Consider the following 20,132-nt stretch of genomic DNA (forward strand, 5'->3'; position numbering starts at 1 on the left):
TGTTGAAATTACATTCTCCATCGAAATAATAATATCTATACAGAATATAACTAAAATTGACGATGAAGATTCGGCATTGTACTTTATTCGTTTTAACACTTTGACTGCCACGTCGAAATCACATGTTTTGCTCAGGACGCGACGGCAGTATTTTTATTATTCGAAGCATATAATGGCAAAATAATAATAAATTGACAATGTAAGGCAACATTCTTCCCCAATGGACCGTTTATCTTATTGGTGGTCATGAATGACCACCGTGGCGCCTTGGTAACAGTTGATAGCGACGTATTATAACAAGGCTTCGTTTATTTCAACAAATTATTTCGTTGTAAGCAAAACGTGCAGAATATATTGTTGAAACGTGTAGAAGGTATTAGGCTGAAATGGTAGAGATCCACAAAGAAAATTATGTTTGTGATAAACCAATGGTAGTGGTAGATTACAACAGAGGAAAATGTGCTGTAGATTTATCAGATCAAATGATAACATATTCTACACCACATGGAAGAATCCTCAAGTGGTATATAAAATTAGCTTTAGAGTTATTGTTAAATACATCAATTTCAAACGCGATGGTACTCTATAAACAAGCAACAAAAACAAAAATCGAGGTATCAGATTTTAGAATGGCACTCGCAATGCACCTTACACAGTGCCATTCACCAGAGCCGTCAACTATACTTATTCAACAAAGATTGCGACACGAAACGCAGAAGAAAGAAGGACAAGCGTACCTCGCACGAAAATTTTGCACAGAGTGTTATAAAAAAAATGTTAAACAGTTGGGATCAAAAATTGCTAAGAATCAAACTAAAAAGATGACCACCTATTGTCCAGATTGTATTGATGAGCCACATTTATGTTTAAAATGTTTTAACACAGTGCACCGTTAGATGCAAGATTTGTTCTCATTTTTTCTTTTTATTAATGTTCTAATAAAACTGTTTAATTGTTCAATGAGGCACTTTTTATTTCAAGGTATCTTCTATTTATCGGTTATATTCAAAATGCCCTAATTGTCCATTTCCATTCAATTTTTACATTTGTAAGAAGTTCAAGTGCTCCGGTCACCAATGACCAACGTGACAGTCAAAGCATTAGGGACAAGGGAACGTCGCACACTAACTCGAAACCGTACAAATCTGCACTAAATTCCTGTTTTTCACTTTATTAAAAACCTATGAAATTTCGGTCATAGATTCTTCAATGTATAGACTAACTTATGATACGCATAAATTTTATTATATTTATATTATAACGAATTATAACGGGCTACCGTGGCTACTCGTACGAACATAACTTCTTTAAATGATATAAACGCCTCTTATTCGCGTTGAAATTTTATTGGCTGTCACGGGTTGAAATATATTTTCACATAATCAAATTATCGAGTGTTACATGTTTCGGAATAGAATTTTGGAACATTTTCAACAAGAGCAATCTGCGAAACGTCGGTACGAATCGTATATTTGTACGAAATGAAATCATTCCTATCAATTTTAAACGTTTTCACGATACTCGGACACGAACAAAGAGTTATCGATACGGTGTAAAAAAAATTTGTTTTTTCACGAATCACCGTGAAGTAAGTTAAAACTTCGCGCGGATTTTTCAGCATTCTGCGTACACAAAACCAAACGAAATAACATTCGCTCCGAGGTAAATTAGAAATCTATCAACGGCTAAAATGGCACGTGAAAACGTTTGAATTCTTCGAACGTGAACTGTCATCGCGTGTTAACTGTGCGTTGCTTTCGCAAGGATAATAAGATGCAAATTATTCCAAACAATAATTCCGTGTATTATCGTCGAAATAACGCTAATACCGTTTGTACGTATAATATCCAATGTTCATTGCGATATTTCGCGTTTATTTGCTCGTTCTAATCGCAGCAGTATTGTATTGTAACTTCTGACGTTTAATAGCGCGCCGTCGCGTCGCGTTGCCTCGTGGCAACCAATAATTCAATGAGAGAAGAGCTATAGAAAATTACCTTCGTTTCGTTATAACAAAATGTGCACGAACGTTAAAAGACAAACATCTAAAGAAAATTTTGAAAAGTGTAAGATTCTCTCTTTCGACGACGTTCGCGAGAAGAAGAAGCGATCTTATAATGGCAAAAAGTTCACGAACGGTCTAGCGCTAGAGAAGAAATGCGCATAACGAGATAATCCTTTTGCGAGGCAGCGTGATGGTGAAAGAAACGTAGTTACAGAGTAAATTGCAAGGTGAAATTTGAAGCCAGTGGGGGAATTCGCGTCGTGAAGTTGTAATTGCGCGATATTGTTCCTTCAAATTAAAAAGATTCGGATGCGAAAGGTAAACAAATTTAATCTTTGCGCTGTCTTCTCTCTTTCCCCTTTTGCGGTGTTCTCTGTAGATTCGCTTCTCTCGATGGATATCTTTCTGCAAAGTTTTATTAATATTTCTACTGCACGAATAATAACAGAGTTATGCGTTTAAACGAAGTAGGATGATAGTCGAGTCGAGTTTCATACGAATATCGTCGTCCTTTATTGGCTGATTTTTTTTTATTAGAAATCAGATTGGAAAAGGCCACTTTACTGGAAAAAATTTCTGTCAAAGAAATTTCCCTGGGGTACTAACCAAGGTATGTAGCTTGGACCAGAGTTAACTACATGAAACACTGTTCATATACTGTGCGCTCGACTTCGATTAATAGTTAGGTGGTACATTGAATCGAATTGATCGAATTGGTGTTAACTAATACGATTGTACTCATAGTGTAGAATTCGAGGCAGCTGGTAAGTTGGTTTCTCCAACTTAATCGAATTCGATTCTTAAAACGTCGTTACGCGGTATACGTTGCGAACAATTCTACAAAAGTGCATTGCCTTTCGATTCTTCCCGCGTTCCCTAAAAACTAGATCGATGTTAATAGATTAAACTTTCCTTAATAATATAATAAACAACGTGTACGAAAGAATGGAAGGTAATTAGGAAATGTTCAAAATCGAACACATATTTTTGAAAGCTTGCAAAAGCTTGGAAACAAGCCACTGTTTTTTGTATATTCCATACCAACGAACTAACGAACAAACAATAAAACTGTACGAAACAAGCTCTTTACGCTTCATTAAGAAGTTGGAAATGCTGCATGAAATATTCATTTCTCCGGGCCAGCATCCTAATTTCTTGATATGCAAAACAGAGCGACTTCGTTAAAAGAAAACGGAAAAAAAAAGAAACGAAAGGGAAGGAAGACAGGAACCGCGGCTAAACATTGTACGCGCGTTGCTGCACCTCGCCGAAAAATAAGGTCGTTTTCTAAACAGAAAATAGGATTCCTTGGAATTGCGTGACTCACTCTCTATCTTCATTTTTCTATTCCTCGCGGTTTGCTTCCGATCGCGGCGTAAGCATGGAACGACTATGAAAATCTGTAAAATATAATAAGAACTCTGATCCGTAACGTTCATCGCGAACGTTTCTGTAATTACAAAGAAAAAATGTGTTTGGAGCGGCTAGTGGAAGTTAATGAAGCGATCAAGACGTTAAGTCGTCGTAGAAGTTGGCGCACATGCAACGCTGTTAACTACCGCGAAATACGATTGTTGACCACCGAACGAAAAGGTGCGAGTTTCTCGCGCGATTTCTAACGTTGATACTTGCGATTCGTGTTTCAGGATGGAGCGTACGCGCAGGAAAGCGATATGGATGGGCTGGGACTGTGCCCTTACGATCCACGGCACAACAGCACTGCGGTGTTCGTCGGTGAGTTAGAATCAAATATATCTTCTTATTTATTTTCAGTGAAATATCGCGTAAAAATGTGTGTCCGAATGAAATGCGATAGGTGGTTGCGGAAAATCCTTGTCGTATTGTTATCTAGCAATGGAATTTATTTTACGGATCTGCCTACGTAATGTGCCTTCTACGTATGTTTATTCTTTCGAGCTTATTCGAGAATTTTTCAAGGGTTTTGCAAAGCGTAACAAGAATTTTGACAAAACGTCTATAAGTTTACCGGGAACGATTCATGGAAAATCGTGGTAGAGGCAAGCGAACGACGAGAAACGAAGGTTAGCATCGAAAATGAATATGGAAATCAGCAGTTGTCCGAGAAGGGAACGGTTGAACTATTTTAGGGTTGCCGTGCGACGATACGATCGTTTTGCGTAACAATTTCGCTGGGTTTCGCGATCACGGAGAACGATAAGAAAATACCTTTTTATGCATAAAAGGGGGGCACGTTTTAAAGGAGTTTGTTCTTCTGGGAATTTCAAGAGCTTACGGCAAAGTAGGTAACTTTCTTTCCGTTGAATCGCGTTTCGTACGAGAAGGCATACATCCCCTTTCCAAACGTCTACCGAATTAAAAAGATTATCGTATCGCCGATATTAGAACTATGCTTTTCTAATCTCAGTCTAGTATGTCGCCTATTCTATGAAAATTTCAATGAAAAATCTCTCTATACTTGTACGTCGATCCTATCTATCGTTTGCTTCAAACCGAACCAAACCAAATGCCTAGTATCGTAACAAAGATTAGAGTTAACGATGTACGAGAGATAAAAGGTAACAAACTTTTGAATTTACCGGTAAGTGTTCGTCAAACGCTTAGCTTCCCTTCGAACTGTCTGTTTCGCAAACGGTTAAAGAAATCGAAGGTTCTTTAGCCAAGGATTTCAGATGACGACAGAGTCCTTCGAGTCTGAAGCATGTTCTTTGAGAAGAATGTTTCGATGTTTCGCCAGCATCGTACTTATTGTTAGTTTCATCAGGACTCTGAGAATTCACCGATAGTGTATAATGTATAAGATCTCTTGGATCCCTAACGAAGTTAGCTACGATACTGGCGAAACTTGGAAACAGTGTTCCAAAAGGGTATAGGGTTTACACCCGTAAACCTCTAACAGTTTTAACTACAAGAACCCTAAGGATCTCGTTTAAAGAAAATTCGATTCTACCAACGAATAGCTATAGTGTTAGTTGCAGTTCGCTCGCTGTATAAATAAGTATCTTTCTCGCGATACTTACTCTATGACCTGTGAGACGATCCAGCGTCTACGACATTTCGAAATTCCATGGTTATTGCGATTTTTATTGCAATTATTTTATTGCGAACAAGAGAAACTATGGAAAACTGTACACGGTGACGTACAAAGTAATTTTGTTCTCGAAAATATGTTTTAGAAAAATCGTTTGCTTTTAGAGAAATCACTGGACGTGACGCGTTACGAGACCAACAAAACGTTTTTGCCTCGTAGTGCATAGGCAAAAGTTGCTGCAAAACTTTCTGATTACCGATTGCATATTTGACGAAACACATAGCCGCGGATTTGAGAAGCGGACGGTCGCATGGCTTTGACGACAGAAGCAAAGAGCTACTGTTGCTCTCTCTCTCTCTTTCTCTTTCGAGTGACCCGATCGCTCTACACGTGCATACATACGTATAAATACGTGGATAGAGCACAGTGACCGAGTCACGAATCACTTCTGGCTTTTGATACGTGTACGCATGCAACCCGCTGCTGCCACGCGGTATATGCAACAACACGCTGCCTCTTCGCGAGTTTGATAAATACGCTGGACTCGTCATCTCTGCCGTCACCCCGAATTTCCCTGAAACAGCGTACGATCGTTTACGAAATGGTCTACAACGCTCTGCTTTACGGATTTTTCGCGCGATTATGAGCGTCGGCTCTTATCGGCAGATATAGCATCATGGTTGAAGTACGGTATGGAAATCATGGTTAAAAGCGAGTTTCACTGGAGCACAGACATATCGAGTATAAAAAAAAAATGTTTAATAACTCTTATTAACTTTAACGATTTTGAAGTTGGTGAAAGAGAAACGTATTTTGCTTATAATGCACGAAAGGACGGAAATAAAAATTGCGTTAAACGAGTAGGTATGCGGTAGAAATAATCGGTGATTTTACGTAAGCAGTGTTTTATTGGAAAAGAGGATTGCTCATTGCTTCATTACCGCAGAAACGATGCATCTGATTCGAGAATGTGTTCATGCCATGACGTAGGTGGTATAACGCGTGTAAAACAAACTGAAATTAAATGTAATTTATTATTAAATCGTTCAGAGAGAATTCTTCTGCGTCGATTGGAATATTTTTCTAACAGTGATTCTTTAATTAACCTTGTTACAAGGAAATCCTATCATTTACTTTAAAATTCAGGCAATTGACTTTTTGTTGGCGCGCAAGTTTTCATCGACCTTTGCCGATATCTTTTTCGAGAAACAGAAACAATGGATATTTGAACAAAATATATATTACTCAATAAAGTAGTAATTCTACAGAAATGTACTTTAACTTCTGCTTAAATCTTGTCATGAGCTTCCCAACAGCTCGATAGTTTTCCCAATACGGTGGAAGTTGTTAATATTAATACGATTCTTATCTTTCGTTTAAGCTGGATATTCTCTGTAGCGAAGCTGGCATAAAAATATTGTTCGTTAATATCTAAACGCCAAGAATTCTTGTTCTCCAGCGAATTTTCAACGTTACGTAATCGATTGAATTAATCTGATAATGATTTTAATCAATTTTAATAAATAATATTAATAAAAAAAACTCGCATATAGCGATTGGTATTTGGATTAACGATTAAGTTAAGAGAAATGAAAAGACGCGGAATTTTTGACAAAGTTATTTGAACAACACAGAAATGCATAATACGCGTATGTGACGCTTGGACGTAATCGACAGCCGTCCATCACGCGCTACCACCGTTTTGTTTAACAAGTTGCGTAGTCCGCGTTCGGCTAATTTATGCTAAACGAACTGTTCTTATCGCTGTGAATAAATAACGCGTCTCGACGCTGCCTACATTTTGCGAATCTACAACGATTCGTTCTCGTCGGAGCGCGATCGCGACTGTAACTGAGTTTTCAGAGCGTAACAAATACCGCGATTATCCCTTTTTTCTTGCTGTTCGCTTGTTATTCCCGATATTTCTCTAAATCGCGTAGTTACTTTTTCTGTTTGATATATCATACACAGAGGAAAAAGAGAAATTTTTATGTTAAATAGAGAATATATCGCATTAAAATAAAGCGCGTTATTTTCGTAGTTTTATTCAGAGGCGAAGATATCTCTCTTTTAAACGAGGATAAATCTTAACAGCTTGATTCTTCGGTTTTGTTATCAAACGATATTTCATGGCATAAGTTGTGCGTAATTCGCTTATAAAATTATATTAGGTTGCCCGAAAAGTTTCTTTCGTTTAATAAGATGATAATAGATGAACAAGAATTTCTGTTTTATATCATTTTATTGAATTACGTATGATCCATTTCGTTCTATTTCTATTATTATGTTCGTGCATAATTCAATAAACTGATATAAAACAAAAAACATTGTGCGTCTATTACTTCTTTATGAAATGAAAGAAACTTTTCGGACGACCTAATAATACCTTCCCTAGATCCTGTGAATAGAAAGTTATATAAAAGCGGTGATCAAAAATACGAAATTGATAGTAGTAATTATAATTAATAAATAACCACATATATAAATATATATAATTATAAGTAATAACAAATATTAGTAATAATCGAACAAATTCGGTTTGAAAAACACGTAGTCTTGCTTGCAAGTTATTATAGTAGATATTACAATAGAAGATGCTACGGTAGAAGAGATTGCGTTATTTACGCGTTCAGTCTTTCCTATCGTTAATAAGGCAAACGTGTATGCGAATGTGTCGGCCATATCGAACATGTGGCGTCAATGAGCTCCAACAAAGGAGAAATATGCGGAAGTACAGTGCGGTTACATCGTTCGTGGCATATCGATATCTTGCGTGAAAGGCATGTCACGAACGAACACGTATGAAGAAGTCGCTGACTGTGAGGCTTTTATAAAGAAACATAGGAAAATGGTGAAAAAGATGAGCCGAATTCATTAGATTTATCAAGTTACATTCGCTGGACGTAAGTTTCTTTTTAACCGTAACAACGTCTCTTTAAAACGCGGCTGCAAAATCTACTTTATCTCTGCTGTCTTATGCTACGATGCTTTGTAGTTCGTACGCGGTAAGTCCTGTTTGTAGCCATACGAAGACAGTCACGAACGAAGCTTCACAGTTTCCGTTTTCTTTCCTGAAATATATCTTACTTTATGCCTGTAAAATTGACCTACGCGATTACCTCGATTCGACCACCCGTCATTATTTCAACCACAAGAAAAGACGCTCGATTTTTTAACACTAGAATAATCGACATTTGAGGCGTAGTTATCTCTACGAAAACGAGTCGAAATGACTTTAAAAAATAGTAGAATATTTTTATATTTATTGATTTATTATTATCTTACAGAAGGAACTCCATGTTTCGAGATCATAAAAACCATATAATAACAATTATAGTAATAGCAATAAGTACAATGACGAAGAATATTTAGTACCAAAATCTTTGGTAACAAGATTATTGAAATGAATAAATTTTTAAAAATTTAAAATTAATATAATAATAAGCGTAATAGAATAAATAAAATACAAATATAACTAAAATTATTAGATACAAAAGTTATCATTCGTCACATTTCTCACAAACGTAAAGGTTCTTCTGCGTGCATTTTCCGCATACATATTTCTTACAAAGATTGCAAATGATGGTGGTCTTATTATTATTACAGTACCCTATCTGACACCATTTGCATGAATAAGGTGAGTTCTTTGACGTACTTTGGATCTCAGATGCTCTTTGTTCTATCCGTGATTTTTCATTGTCAGCGGCAAGTTCATCTGCTAATTGAAACATAAAATCTTTCCTGGATGTCTGCTCACCTGTGGTTTCCTTATATAAAATCCAGGAATCTGTGTCAGCTAAATCTAAGATATTAAAGCAATGTTCTTGCCGTGTGTTTAGTGTCCTTATCTCACAGCAATACAAAACGCCGATCAATTAATCGTTTCCTTGATCATCTGGGTCAATTATCACGTTTTGTATGAAACCAGCTGCAGTCTTAGTACGTATGAACAAGCGTGTACATGCAACATAGTGATTGAGGATTATTTACAAGAATGTTGTTTCTCAGGAAAAATCAAACACGAAAGGAAATATGAATCGGTGCAACGTACATCGCTATCGATATTACCATCCTAAAGTGATAAGAATTATACCAACTTCGATAATTTGATAGATAATATTATTTCGTTACTTGCGTTCACTAAATACTTGCAATTTGTTGGTGTCTGTAAAAATGTTGTAAATATTCCAGTGGACCAAAAGATCGTGCCATGTTGTACACTATGGTAAGAGATACAAGAATACATCTGATCGTGAATTACAAACCTCATGAAAAAGAAAATTGGAAGGGAAATGAAAAAGCAATTTGTATGATAAGCATTAACCAAAAACGAACGTTTGTGATAAATAAACCAGGTAGCACGTACGTACGTGTAGAGTATGCATACTTTCGATAGTATCGTTAATGCAAAATATGCAGAAATATTATGCGCTTGCATCTTGTATCCGATACAACGAAAATATTGGGTTGGCATTACCACGTAATGACAAAATCCGCAATCACTTAGTTGCCAACCCGATACTAACGATATAACAATCGATATCGCCTTCAATAAATTAGACTTTTAACGAACGAAATCTATATGATATGATACGATCTTTTGTTTTCTAGAAAATTGTCCACAATTTCGGTATTTTCACGCCGTATACGAGGAGGAGTTTGAAGGGAAAGTCTTCCGAGTTACAAAATCTTTAATTCGAAAAAATTTTGGATGAGATTAAACCCGGTAGAGAAATATATCTAACAGCTACAATGTATTATACTACACATATTTGTAAAGGTTTACAAATTTATAACGAAATCCTCTACGTAAATACAGATGGCACGCAGATATAGTTTCCTGGATCTATGAGAATTGTAGACAAAAATTACACTCGTACTACCTTGCATCGGATACTTGGGATAAATACGTTGTTCGAATCCCGGCTGTTTGCCCATAGCATAAATACATAAATGAAATTTCACACGGAATCGATGATTCTTGTAGATGTGAGCCTGGTGCGTTTAATGAAAATTAGACTATTCTTTCAGCTCATTCGAATCGCGTGCAAACGGCGAACGCGAGCGGCAAATTTAAATATTATTCCAAATGTAAGTGAAGTTTTCACCGTAACGAAGTTATTCACGGCCAACAATTACGAGTTTTCGCGTGGAAAATTCCGAAAAGCCTAGAAAGCGTCGCTTTAACCGGAGGACCGCGAACTTCCGTCGAGAGACGCGGATGATATTTTGTAAAGCGCTCGAGTCTACTAGACTAAAAGTTTTTCCACTGCCTTTTTTTCTTTTTTACCTGTTTCAATCTAGTTTTTAAGATCAAGATATTCTTAACCGCGCGCTCTTTCGTTCGTACGCGATAGGTGAACGACGAGCCATCGTATAACCAAACCTGTAAAATACAACTTCACAGTAACTACAAATACAAAGGAAAAGATATCTAAAGTCCCTGTACGCGGATAATAGCCTAATGCTAGTTTTCGTTTCGATAGTTCTGTATCGTGTATATCTTGTTTACAAGTAATACATCTTAATTTTTGCATTTAACCAACGCGATAGGCGGAGGCTGGCGCACATAAAACTCGCTTGCGTGACTGAATCGCATGTTAGGCGACCTACTCCAGAAAAAGAAAAGATACGGAGCCCAGTGTAATTCAGCCGCAATGTACGACAAAGAAATATGCAGAAGCGTGACACGGTTGTATCATCGTCGCACGATATGTAGTTCGTCACGCGGGATACCCGCGAATTTTTCCATCCTCTTCACAGGCCAACGTCTTCTGAGATTATTAAATTACCCTTCGAAAATTTCCCTGCTATATACCCTGTGCTCTGTTTTCCTACGGTCGCTTTTAAACATCGCTCTCATATCAATGAGAAAATCGAAGATAGGAAGGAAAATGCAAATTCTACGAAACTGTATGGAATTACCTTCATTTTTGTCCTCATGTTCCATTTACGGTTTCCTACATACACGTGTACGTGCAAACACGTTATTAAACAATTTGAATATGTATATGGTAACTCGCATAATCACATATATTTCCAGAAAACCTCAACCATCTTAAAATAATGTCGCGTCCGAGATACGAGATGATAGTGGAATTTAGATGATAGGAGAACAATTTTGAGATACGTGTACGTTTAGCGAAACGAACGCTATTCTACAATATCATTTAACATTTAATTAATTTTGAAGATTTTTCTGGCGATTCGTTGTGGAAGCTAGTGGCTATCGCTTCGAACGAAACTACTTTTCATATTGATGATTTATTATGTTAATTAATTAACGTTGTCGTCCTTCTACATTATTTTTACGTACTTTGGTTAATTATACTGCGACGAATATTCCAATTAATAACATGTTAACATGGATTTTATTATAATATTTTTTGAGGAATACTGTATATTTATTACTACATTTTCATATACGGTGATAGAGCGAACTGATTTATGAATATACGATGTACGATGATGGATTTGCTCTCAAAAAATCTGTACTATTACACAGGAAAAGACGTATGGTTTCACTTAGAGAGATACAGGTAATCTTGATTGGCTGGAAGAAAAATTACTTTTAAAAAAGATTATCGCTAAACCTCATTCGGCGCCGTACGGAACTGCCAACTTTCGCCTACAATGTTTTCTTGTATTTTTAGCAGCAAAGAAGATAATTAGATGTCCTGATTTTGATGGATCGCTCTTTATATAGGATTGTTGGAAAATATGATAAACCGAAGCTATTTTCAAGGTATAAATTGCAAATGCAGGCTTTCTCTGCAAGGTGAGAGGTAACTTTCGTTAGAAATAGTCCCCAGACTCGAGTACAGAGCGTGTAAATTATGGATTATGCAGAGTCAGATAATTTGTCTATCCGTGTCAACGTAATTTAGATATTTCATTTTTTAAACTTGCTACCAAGCACGGTGATATCATTTTTAATCGTAAGCTATCGCTTCAGTTCATTTCATAAAACGACGATATAACGACGTTTATTAAACTTCGTCCAAGATTTCACCAACGTATCCTAATTTCCTCCGCGAAGCTTATCCCGAAAATAGACGTTCAATTAACTCGACTATCGAGTTACTTCTTTTTTCCAACTATTATTTAACCGACGTATTTTTAATCCGTTTTTCGAGTGGAAATCATCAACATCGCAGACCATACATTATTTTCAATAAAGGATATGGTATTTAGAACGCGAGTTGAAGAACCGTCCGAACATGACGCGTTCAACGTAATCTTGATATGACGTAAATTTCAAACGTTCTAGAAACGGTAAATAGCAGATAAATTCGAAAATTACAGTTGGAAAAACTCGGCGACCACAAAGTGACGCTAATTTCATCGCATGTCGCGAGAGAAGTCATCCTACGCGTCCTAAAACACCGTTTGACCGCCTAACCAAACGAACGTTCACCGTCAGCGTTTCGATATGCCTGTCACCAGGTTTTCTTATTTCATTGTGTCATATAAAAGAAGAGAAATGGACTCGCTTGCGCCGTCTCTATTTCCTGATTTAGTTTCGTACAACGAGCAAAAAATGGAAGAGAGTACGTATTTTCTGTGTAAATTTTCATTATTCGATTTATTTTCCCTAAATGAAAGAGGTGATTTAGATTAAAGCGATATAAACAAACTGGCATTTTGATCAAAAGGACATACGTGTCCAGCGATGGTTTTTCGCCTGTTAATAAATGGAATAAACGAGCGCAAACAATAGACTGCAGTTATCGGTGATTTAATCGATGCACGTTGCTAACTATAGTCATTCGAAGCTACAAAATTGCCAAAAAAAAGAAAAAAGGAAAAAAAAGGAGACATTATCGTCGAATTATAAATGAACACGGAACGACTAACCGGATAGCGCGTTCTATCTTCCGATAAAACTCATTCTGAAACATTAGGCTACAAGTGTACACGCATGAAATAAACGGTGAAATATGCCATTTCGCGAAATAAGCAAAATTACCAAGTGACTTATACGCGATATTTATAATAATTTTTGTATCGGTGCGTAATATCTCTTTATCTTGTCGCATTTCGACGTAAGCGTACAATTTCGACGAGCAACGTTTCATTAGAAATTCGCGATTGCCCTCGCTATTCGAGCGTCAAGGGTGGAGAGTAGGAGGCCGAAAACTCAAACAGTAGCGGCCATAGTTGTTAAAAGTTCGGTAGAATCCTCGGTTATAATCCCTTTAATATATATTAAAACGAAGAGAAAGAAAAGAGGATGGCGAAATGGACGACGCTGCTCGTGCCGTGTTTCGTGCTATTTAAATTTGAAATCATTCGTTTTCCCGAAACCTAAACTCGACGAGTCAAGTATTTTCTGAACGTTGCTTGAGGAAAGTATTAGAAGTTAGAAGTTAGAAGAGGGAATGTTAAATGGTAATACAACGTTAGAAAATTAAATCTATGTTCGTTATAGATGTCTTCCAGATACATACGCTATTATTAGGTTGTCCGAAAAGTGTCTTTCTTTTACGTAAAGACACGTCTTTTACAACGATGCGTTTTTATACAAACGTGAAACCTAATCTGTCGAACGTTGTGATCTTTATTTTGAGAGAACAAAACAGATCATGCGTAATTCGATAAAATAATATAACACGGAAAATATTGTGCATCTGTTATTTCCTCATAAAACGAAAAAAAGTTTTCGGACGACCTAATATACACCAATTTATGAAATTTCCTGTCTGGACAAATTGTAAAGATTTTAGGATATAAAAATTCGTATGAAATACGTATTACGAACAAAATATTATCTTCATTTCACGTGCTGAGGCAAGTATTGGGTTGGCAACTAAGTGATTGCGGATTTTGTCAATATCACCTAATGGCAAAATCCGCAATCACTTAGTTGCCAAGCCAATACATCGATATCCCGAAACCTGATAGACAGCAAAACCCTATTGTCCGCGATGAATACATCATATTCTACGAACGTTTGATCGATTCGACTGACAAAAAGTTTCACGTTGAAATTTAATAAAAATTATCGCACGAATGGAACGCGATCGGTTAGAGACGAAGATGAGGAAGGAAAAGAGTTTGCATGCCAAGACCAACGTTATCTCGGCTTCGTGACAAACGAGAATAGAAGACGAACAGGGTCCAAGCACGTTTTATAACGTCGTAACCGATACTTTTCCTGTCTGTTGCCTGTCGTTTTCATCTTTTTACTCCATACGTCGGAAACTGTTGGAAATATAGTGGAACGTTAGATCGCACTTCGATCACGTACTACATACGCGATAGCTTCTGCTTCTTCACGTTGCGTTCATACGGTGAAACATGCTTGGATTTTCGTTGCGGCTGAAAACTTCCGGCGCACAAGGTCGACGCGCAAGAAATCGTTTCGGAAATCGAAAACGAGAAATTTATTAGAGCAGAGATCTGTACTTTTGACAGTCAGCCTTTCCACCGAATATCTGTCTAGCTGTGTCAGATGTCATAACGGCGTGCAAGTTATATTCTCTCCTCTTTCTCCCTCTTACCCCTCCCTCTTTCCCTTTTCTTTTTTTTCTTTTCTCTTCGTGTCATATCAATCTCGCGGCTATTATACACGAGCGACGCGTTTGTCCGTGGCGAATATCGATTTCGGTGCATCGATATCTGACCAAGCCGTCTGTTGTTCGTCGATGAAGTTGTACGGGTATCAACATCAAACGATGTAAAAACGCGCGTAAGCAGGAAGATACGATTCGCGGGTTCCCCGGCTCTCGTTATCGCAAACACGTTGATGAATGACGCGTGCAATGGGCCTTCATAAATCAAGTTCCGCGCGAACATGTTAACGGAATCATAAATATTCACCATGCACGCTCTCGTGTTGCTGGTACGTTTTAATCGCCTCGGTGTAGTGGTACGCTCGCAAGGAGAAACAGCGGCTGACTCTTCGAACAAAGAAGAGACCTCTGAAACCAATGATCCGATTGATTGTACCTCGAGTAACTTACGTGTGATGCGTGCCGTTCGAATGTGCAGCACGATTACTCAGCTAATGTAAAAACAGCAATGAGCGATCGCTGGATCGTGTTGTTGGTACGCCAGGATACGTTCAGTGAAATAAATTTCCCTGAGATAATCTATCGCAGCCACATAAAATATGTATGTAATTTGAAATAATTAAGAGATTGTTTAGAACACGGTTGTTCGGTAATCCTGTGAAATACGTTATATTCGTAATAAGGCATTTACATTTATTTCTGAAATTATAGTTATTCGTAAATACGTATATGAATTATATTTTCTACCGACTTATTGGCGAATGCTTATGTTATATCAAATAATCGAATTGTGTATCGAATATAATTTTGCTGTAAAGAACTTGCCATAAACGTATTATCGATATCCACGTAATTCTTTTGTAAAATCTGCTGGTAGAGGGATGCTGTTCTTTATCGAAGAGAAGAGATTCTGTGTGATAATTTTCAACGATGTAACTGAAGAATCTGCAACAGAATGCACACAAAGTTAGAAACAATTAAAAATTGCAAACTTTTCCTCTTAGGAAGAATCTAATATTTGTTTGTACGATATATAGAACAAGTATGAAGATTGTAATTATATCCGATAAGATTAGTAATTAAATGAGACTCTTGATAGCTTACAAACTAAATTCCTCGATCATTTGAAACGAAGTTGGATTCGAATAAATTATTGCAAGTTCTTAAATAAAGGAAAATTAATGTTTAACTAATTAATTCGACGTACTTGCAGAAGATAAAGACGTTATACTAACTTTTCGAAAACACATATCATCGCAGAGTTGTACGCGTCCTTGACAAATTGGACAATTACATGCACATAACTCGCAATTAATTCATATAACTGACATCGTGTTAGTAATTATCACATTTCATGCTATGTGGGTCACGGGTAAGCCACGACATTAACCGGAAACGTAGGAGTTTCCACTAAGCGAAGAAGGACAATAGATTCTGAAATAAAATAAAAAGGAGAATAGCTGGTGACATAATACGAGTTTCATATTACGATAAGAAATATTAAATATTATTACGTGTTACAATTGAAATTATTTTCACAGTAAAGAGCAGTCAAATATCGAATACAGAAATAAATTATTTATTGCACATTCTCAGAATCTGCAACGCCGCTGAATTCCCTTCGTTCAAACAGATAGAAAGAAGGAATTCAAGTGATATCTACGTATCGGTATGGACATTAAGCGTGAACAGAAATGAAACTTACGGCAAAAAGGATCTAATCCATTTACAAAATTATTACAAAAGGGAATTAATTTTGTCGATCCACATCTATGCTCTCTCATGCGTTGTTCGAATCATAAAACGATTCGATATATCGTTGCCTGACAAACGTTTGATCAAAATTCTCACGAGCAAAAGAAAAACATAAGAAATGAAATTCAAAAAGTTGAACCACGAGTCCTAACAGAACATTGTTAAAGGGAAGTTTATCGCGGGCAAATCAATCGCGAAAGTTTTCGATTTTCTAATTGCAAAAATTCGATTACGGTGTACGAAGGAAACACGTGTTATCATTTAGGTTGAATAGGCAAGTTTCATTAATTAACGAGAGAAAAATAATGGCAGGTAGGTGGAGAAGGTTTACAGACTGCGATTCCCAACATCAAAGTTATTGCCTTGGATTAATTGCATCAATGACGCGATATATCGAAGAATAGGCCATGGAATTATCGTTTTGCGACAAAACAAGGTTTGAAATGCAAGCAAGATCGATATACCTGGTGGATAAATAGCGCTGTGCTATAGAAATTGGTATATGGTCCGATAAAGTGGTCTCGGCCACATTGTAATACATGGGGAAATATTTGTCAGCCGTTTTCCTGTGTCATAAATCAAGCTTCTCTCTGCCGTTTGGGATTTCGGGAAACATTTTGATTGATCGTTAATTAGAGAACGGAAGGTGCGTGCTAGAAGTGGATTTTAGCGTGGTAGATAGTAACATTCGATTATTAATTGTATTATACGTAGAAGAAGGATGTACAGATTGAGTTAGATTCGAATTTTCGGATATTTCGATTGTATCGTCGACGATAACATGGAGTTTCGCGTATGGAGCAAACCATGAATCGGACGTGATAAACGCGAATTGGAATATGATTTAATTTTGATTTTTTTTTTCGATCTTTAATTTTGAAAACGAAAGCGTGAAGTATGCATTAGAAATGTTTTAATATTATTCATTTGCCGAGGTGGTCGAATTTAATCGAATAATAAAATGTTACACGCGCGGTTATTAAAAATATCGTAAGGTAAATGGCAGATCATCGAGAATGACAGAGACAGTTGAGAATAAAATATCATCGACTTTAAAGTTAAATTTCAACTGCTCGTCTTCAAAAGAATATTTAACTTGACGATAGTTAAAAACATGCTTTCCCTGGCAAAATTATTATCGCTTGCTGGCTAAACCACGCGAATCACTAAATATCTTATAAAATTCCAATATGAATAGGATGAATGTATAATGTGATAAAATAAAGAAGTTAAAAGTGACGAAGTAAAAGATAGGCAAAAGTATATCCATTAAACGCGGAAGGTAATGTTTGCGCGAGATTACTCGATCTAAACCAAAAAACTGTGGTGAGGTTCGTTTAAACGACGGTTTAGATTAGAGCCAAGAACTTTTTGTCTGTTCGTAAATCTTCTATCAGATTCTGTTTAACCTTAATCAGCTGTAGTCTCTTTCTGATACGGTGTATCGGCCGTCGAATCGTTTAATAGGAGTGTGGTTAATCCTGGAAATCTTGGACAAACTTGACGCGAAAGTTCATTCGAGACTTGGCTGGAATCCGATTTAAAAGGCAAAGAGTCTCTCGGCTTGATCTCCCGGTTAAAGCTTCCTTTTCAATCATGAACCAGACTTTTTCCATCCCGGGTCGATCAGAATTCACGTAAATTTTTGATCTCACCGCCACGCAAATTTTTTATCTCACTACCATACGACCGTGATAAATATTTATGTTGTTTCGTAAATATTACACGAACGAGTTGGTCCTCACCGTTTTGGCAAAGGAACTCCCGTTGGCTTTGTTTGCTCCACGGACTCCCTTGGCGCGTCAAGGATATTATTTCCTTGTTAATTTACAAAGGGCACAGAGTAACGAAGAAGAGCAGGTAGTGGCATCTTGTCCAAGGTACCGCCAAAATTCGTTCCTATGCGGAGTTCGCTACAACATTGTCCGCTACATACTCGTCGAGACAGCGTCATCTCTTTTATATTAAACGTTTCTGAAAAATTTCAGGAATAACCGTAGCTTGCTATCGAGGAAGATGGTTTTAATTGAAAACAGACGCGTACGAAATTGATAATTGAATCTAAGGCTGTTCCATTAACAGGATAAATATCCATCCGCTGTGCAAACCCTTGATGATCAAACGGCAAACTGATCTGAATAAAACCTAATGGTCGGAATAGGTATTTGCCAGATGACGACTAGTCACATTCCGCGTGCGTAGCGAGTTGAATAAAACACAAAGGGATTTTACGATGTCCGAAGCAACATTGTAGCAACGTTGTAGCAACGTTCTGCCGTCGTAACCAATAATCGATCATTCGATAACTATTAGATTACGCATATCATATACCCAACGGGCAAACGTGCAAATTTATAATCCGACTGTTTATCAACCTTGACGCATAACCGTTAGTAAACAATGCGATAGTTTAATAGAAAATGACGCGATTAAATAAAATATCTGTGTTGAGAATTGCGGATCGTAATTGCCGAAATAAAAGTAAAGCAACATCAAGGTTACACTTAGAATTCATATTAAAATAGTTTTAGATTTGTTTAATAAACGATTTCCAGGATCTTCGTCGATATACATTTACACGCGTCTCAGCACTTTCTTTGTATCTTCCATACTACACTGCCAACGGAACAGTTACATTCATCTGTTTTTTGAGACGCCGCGCACACACATACTTCCACACACTCATATTCACATACGTGTGTCACTACTACGCGGCCAATCTAGTCTAGCACACAAAATTATACGTATCTCAATAAACTGTACTGTAGAAAAGCGAATATGTCAGGTATCAATGAATAATATACGACGCACACTCGGATGACTATAATTATTTTTGGTAACGAAAGAATTTGTCCGTACAGTATACAATCTCTGTCTCTCACCCTGGTCGCTCCTAATGTCAAAATCGATAATCAGACATTTTTTAAACTTTGTTTTACAAACTCTGTTGAGCATGATTTTTCCTGCCAGAGCCGGGAACATCCGCTCTAGGAGAAATTTAAGAGACTCTACAGGGATCCGTTCGATCGTAGGATCGCAACGTGCATTCTGCTGGAACGAACGGTTGTATTTCGTAGACGCGAATCCACCATGAAATCCAGCAAACCGCAGAAGCTTATTTACCGGAACGATTGCTCGCTTTCCACCCTCGTGCTCCGCCTCTGCAAGACAACGCGCCGCGTCCGTTCAGTTCGTTCGAATCTGGAATCTAATCGCGGCTGTGGCCAAGTCCGCGGTTCAATTTTTCCTTGAGAATTAACGCTAACATTCCGATCCGCTGAAAACAACCAACGGTTCTCGTGATCGTTATTTTCGTTTGTTGGAAAGAACGAGCGCTGCGATATTTTGAGTAATTGCTCGAGTAGTATCGCTGTCTTATAAACTCTCCTTGTTCAACTCGATGGTACTTTTATGTTTTCTTTGCGAGTATCGAAAGAATGGTTTGCAGATTTTAAAGAGAGTCTTTTGCCAATGACCAAGAAAAAGAGAAAACGAAAGGAGCGAAGTTTCTTGTTGTTCTTTCGTAGAACGAAGTTGTCGGAGCTAATTTGGAGAGATTGCAAGAGGTTTGATGTTAGGAAAGAAGTTACGTAGGAAATTAGAAGAAGGTGCTTTAAATACTGTTTATTAGCGTTTTATTAAAAAGGTTTTACCTAGTTTGTATTACTAAAGTTTATTCAACCACGAAACTCTCTAATAATACTTGGTTATACGCTGATCGAGGCATCGTTCGAGCGTGTGATTTACAAGTATCTTTTAATTCTGTAACATAAACGTTCTCCACTTTGTACGTCGTTTTACTATCAAGTATGAAAACTCGAGAGAGGAAGTTTGAAAATATGATTCC

At 37.2% G+C, this 20,132-nt stretch overlaps 1 protein-coding gene across 6 annotated transcripts in view; it reads left to right on the forward strand.

Moving 5' to 3' along the window:
* Positions 1-20,132, forward strand: part of LOC122575672 (semaphorin-1A-like) — a 389,957-nt gene that overhangs the window by 304,819 nt on the left and 65,006 nt on the right. For all 6 annotated transcript variants that reach the window (XM_043745017.1, XM_043744985.1, XM_043744978.1 and 3 more), the window contains one exon: positions 3,652-3,739. In XM_043745017.1, coding sequence (XP_043600952.1) covers positions 3,652-3,739 — 88 coding nt within the window. The remainder of the gene's footprint in view (positions 1-3,651; positions 3,740-20,132) is intronic.

Source organism: Bombus pyrosoma, linkage group LG2 (assembly GCF_014825855.1).
Source record: "Bombus pyrosoma isolate SC7728 linkage group LG2, ASM1482585v1, whole genome shotgun sequence".
NCBI lineage: Eukaryota > Metazoa > Arthropoda > Insecta > Hymenoptera > Apidae > Bombus > Bombus pyrosoma.